The sequence below is a fragment of the Coffea arabica genome, chromosome 2e, assembly GCF_036785885.1.
Source record: "Coffea arabica cultivar ET-39 chromosome 2e, Coffea Arabica ET-39 HiFi, whole genome shotgun sequence".
Lineage (NCBI taxonomy): Eukaryota > Viridiplantae > Streptophyta > Magnoliopsida > Gentianales > Rubiaceae > Coffea > Coffea arabica.
The window spans coordinates 28,096,994-28,100,837 of NC_092313.1; the positions used below are offsets into that span (position 1 = coordinate 28,096,994).

Here is a 3,844-nt window from a genome sequence, read left to right on the forward strand (position 1 = left end):
ATTTTCAGTCATCTTGTTTGGATTAAATATGAAAGGAAAGAAAGAAAGTAGTGAAATTTTGATTGAATTGGAGAAGGAAAAGAGAGGAAAGAAAGAAAAATCTAAGTATTAGTTAACTAGAAATAAATGGAAAAATGGTCTTTTAAACAAATTTAACTTAATTGTTTGCATTGAAGGAAAGAGAAGAAAAGAAAAGAGGAGGACTCTAGAAAAAGAAAGGAGATGATATCTAGTAGAAAAAGTCGAATTCCATCTATCTTATTTGGATTAAATATGGAAGGAAAGGAAAGGAAACATTGAAAACATTGTTTGGATTAGGGAAAGAAAGGAAAGGAAAGGAAAGGAAAGGAAATGACACTATCGTGCATTAATTACATTTTATCCATAATTTAAAAGTTTAATTGTAAAAAAATAAGTTTTTATAGGAAATTTCAAAATTGTCATTAATCTTTATTTTCTTTCCCTCCATTTTTGCCCATGGAAAGCATGTTGACAAAAAATAATTAGACCTTATCCTTTTTCTTTTCTTCCTTATCCTTTCATTTTCCTCAAAAATCAATTCAAGCATCAGAAACCTTATCTCTCCATGCCATTTCCTTTCTTTTTCCTCATATTCCCTCAAAACAAATAGTACCTAAATTTGGTTCATCAGCATGGATTCAAAGCCTCTCCAGTTGAATTTTGATCAATTCTAATTAATGTAATTCTTATAATATTGGTGTAAATTTGTATAATTTTGGTATAATCATAAAATTTATCAACTCATAAAACTAAATTTATGTAAAATTTATAATTATATTAAAGTTGTATAAGTTTAAACTAAATGTTGTAAGCATTACATTAACTAAATTGAATTAGATAGAACTCAATTGAGAGACCTGTCTTCCATCAACACAAGGTTGACAGGAGCAACATACATCTAACCATACAAGAACTTTCTTCACGCAACAAGATACCTTCAAGTCTTAAAGAAATGCACAAGGACTTCTTCTTCTCATGCATAGAGCATTTAAAAGGAGGCAGATATATATTACCGCTATGACAGCTACATCCATCACTTCCAACGTGGAGTATACGTATGAAGTGCTACCTCAAACTATATTTAGGATGTTAAGCATTTTTTCCTTTATACCCCTTCTCCTCTACTGCCAGTTCCTTTTCTCTAATCTCTACCCAGCAAGCGGTCAATCAACCAAATTCTAGCATCCCTACTATTTATAGACTGCAGCTTCCAGCATACAGCTTATGGTGTTGGGAAGTTAAGCATCATATGAAGGGTGCTTTTTCTAACTCATATGAAAATTATAGTTGGTACTCAAATTTTCATAGTCTAGCATACTATACAAAGGAAGACATATACATATAGATGGCTATTAAGCAGCAATGAAAGAAACATCAAATCAGTGGGAGAAAAGAGTTCTATTGAATTGTATTGTAGGTTCATTCGAGCTAAGCAGAAAATTGTACCTTACAATATGTTTCTCCACACATATTCCAATTGTATATTCAACTACAAGTAATCAAGTTTTGAGATTATCTTCTGTCAATCTTTTTCAACTATGGTTAGAATATTTTGTAGCCTAAACTGTGCAATTCACTTGACGTATTTGTCTTAATACGTGAATGGTGATTACTTTACGCCCTCCTAATAAACTAACTCAATGAACTCAGCTGGCGGTACACGTCAACACAACAAATTGCTCCTACTTCACATTATGCTGGTAGAATTTCTTTCTTCTTTATCTATCAAACTTCAAGGAGGGTAAATGCATGCACGAAGCAATTACATTGACTACTCACAGGATGGTCCGTGATGAGAAGGGAAAGAATGGAGAAATTTATCATTTCATCTTGAATATCAGAACCTATCATATGTAGTTTACCAAAAGAAACATGCTAGAAGAAGATATGGATGTGCAGAAGATATTTTTCTTGGTACACTAACAAAAAGAGTACTAACAAAAAAACTAGAAGAGATGATTAATCAAGACCAAGAAGAGGAGTTTTATTTCAATTAGAAAAAATTCTGGATTCCATAACATGTCCTTAACTTACCTATTCTTGTGTTTTTCTTTTACTAGATGAGAACCTGGTAAAAACAAACAGGACACTGATACACGGGAAATCATTAGAAACCTGTATTTCTTGAAACGTTTACAATTTCTGGTGTTCATAAAAATGAGTACCAATTCTAGTGTTGCTCTACGACCCAAAGTTTTTTACAAGCCATGAATTTTTCAGTCAGCTTTACCTGCAGAGAAATTAGATCAACATCTGACATATGAGTAGCCTGCAAGAACATGATGCGAACTATGTGAATAACAAGGAAGCAAAAACCAGTTATTGCCTTGAAGCTAATTAAACTAATTCATCATAATCGTACCTCAGTTTGGATTGTGTAAAGACATTCTTCATTGACTTTGGTGCAGACACAGTTAACAACAGTTATACCTTCATCAAGCAGCACATCCAGTATCCTTGAAAGAGGTAACCAATTATTATCTGTCAAGTAATTCTTCATCAGAATCTCAAATCCACCACCCGAGCATGGCTCCACTGTGAACGTAATAGACAAGGAGTTCGTTTCATTAACTCTTTTGCTGTCTAGATTGCTCGATTCACCCGTTAAGTTTCTCAGTTTATCCCTCTTTACTTCCAATTCTCCAATATTCTTCTCCATGTGCTTTATATAGTTTATTGCTTCAAGAACATGATCTGACATCGAACGTTTTCCCTAAAAACAAAAAAATTCCAAGAAATCTTAAATCCTTATAGAACTAAAATACTGGGGATGGAATAAATAATTTAACACTGTACGTCGTTGGACAGCAGGAGAACAAAGGAATAGGTGTGTAAGGGTGGTAAAAGACAGTAAAAATGCTAAGTATAATCTCACAAAGCAAATGCCATGAAATTAACGAAAGGATGCCAAGTATTCAACGATTAAACTAATTAGCTATTACAGCTTCATCACCTTTATATATTCAGAAGGAAGTAGATTTCTGAGAGAAGCGTGAAGGTTAGCCATTTCTAGCCTCCTTTGACGCTCAATATCCCTATGAAAGGCTCTTTTCTGCTCAGGGTTCCTCCCCTTAACATTCTGATCATCTCGAATAGCTGATGCTGGCTTTCGCTGACTTTTCCAGGCCTTGTTGACGTGGTTATTAATGACGATCTCCTCAGTATTCTGTTGATGTGAAGCAAGTGAAGATGCACCCTGATTTTCCAGATCTTGATGATGGATTGTGGGGTCTAAATAGGGATGAATGATTGGGATTGGAGCAAATGACAAAATTTCATCATGCTGTAAAGGAAACATATATTTAGTAAAGTCATCCATGTTTAGCCAACTGCTTTCTTAGGTTAATATTTTGTAATATGATGAAGTTGCCAAAATAGGGATTCGTTTGTTAGGGCAATTGGATGCAATGAGATCTTCCAAATGGGCTGAGGATTCCCAGAACCTGCAATATCTTCATAAACAAATAGCATAAAATCGGATTGATTAGTACCCCTCTCTCACCTGTCGTTTTTTTAAAGCTTTCTTGGTTACTGTACGAGTGCACAACGAAATCCCACAGGCAATTAAATTCAAACCTGAGCATCCAACTTCTCACCTACAACCATATAAAACAAAATGCAGTATTAAACTAATAATATTTGATGTTTGATTGAATGAGAAGTAACCTTGACCTCATAATGGAAGAAGTACACTGTTTTTTATTTTGTTTTAGTGAGCATTTTAAGGTCTGGAATTTGTTTCAAATCAAAAAAAAAAATGGTTTGGACTTTGGCTAGGGTGATTTTCAATGGTACATAGTATGGATAAATTATTGACGACAAT

The 3,844-nt window shown here is 33.9% G+C and overlaps 1 protein-coding gene across 1 annotated transcript; it reads right to left on the minus strand.

The window, feature by feature from the left end:
- Window positions 1-1,980: 1,980 nt before the first annotated feature.
- LOC113728887 (transcription factor bHLH118-like) lies at window positions 1,981-3,522 on the minus strand. Its single transcript, XM_072081443.1, has 3 exons — window positions 2,975-3,522; window positions 2,384-2,734; window positions 1,981-2,290 (listed from the first exon to the last, which is right to left on the minus strand). Exons 1-3 carry the CDS (start codon window positions 3,338-3,340, stop codon window positions 2,192-2,194), a joined length of 816 nt encoding a protein of 271 aa, XP_071937544.1. The 5' UTR covers window positions 3,341-3,522; the 3' UTR covers window positions 1,981-2,191.
- Window positions 3,523-3,844: the final 322 nt, after the last annotated feature.

What these genes read in the sequence shown, in the direction of transcription:
- LOC113728887 (XM_072081443.1), bottom strand. Translation starts at nt 3,340, where the DNA reads ATGGATGACTTTACTAAATATATGTTTCCTTTACAGCATGATGAAATT. An exon ending in TTCCTTCTGAATATATAAAG is followed by an intron (nt 2,735 to 2,974) that starts GTGATGAAGCTG and finishes TTTTGTTTTTAG; the next exon opens with GGAAAACGTTCGATGTCAGA. An exon ending in TTTACACAATCCAAACTGAG is followed by an intron (nt 2,291 to 2,383) that starts GTACGATTATGA and finishes ATGTTCTTGCAG; the next exon opens with GCTACTCATATGTCAGATGT.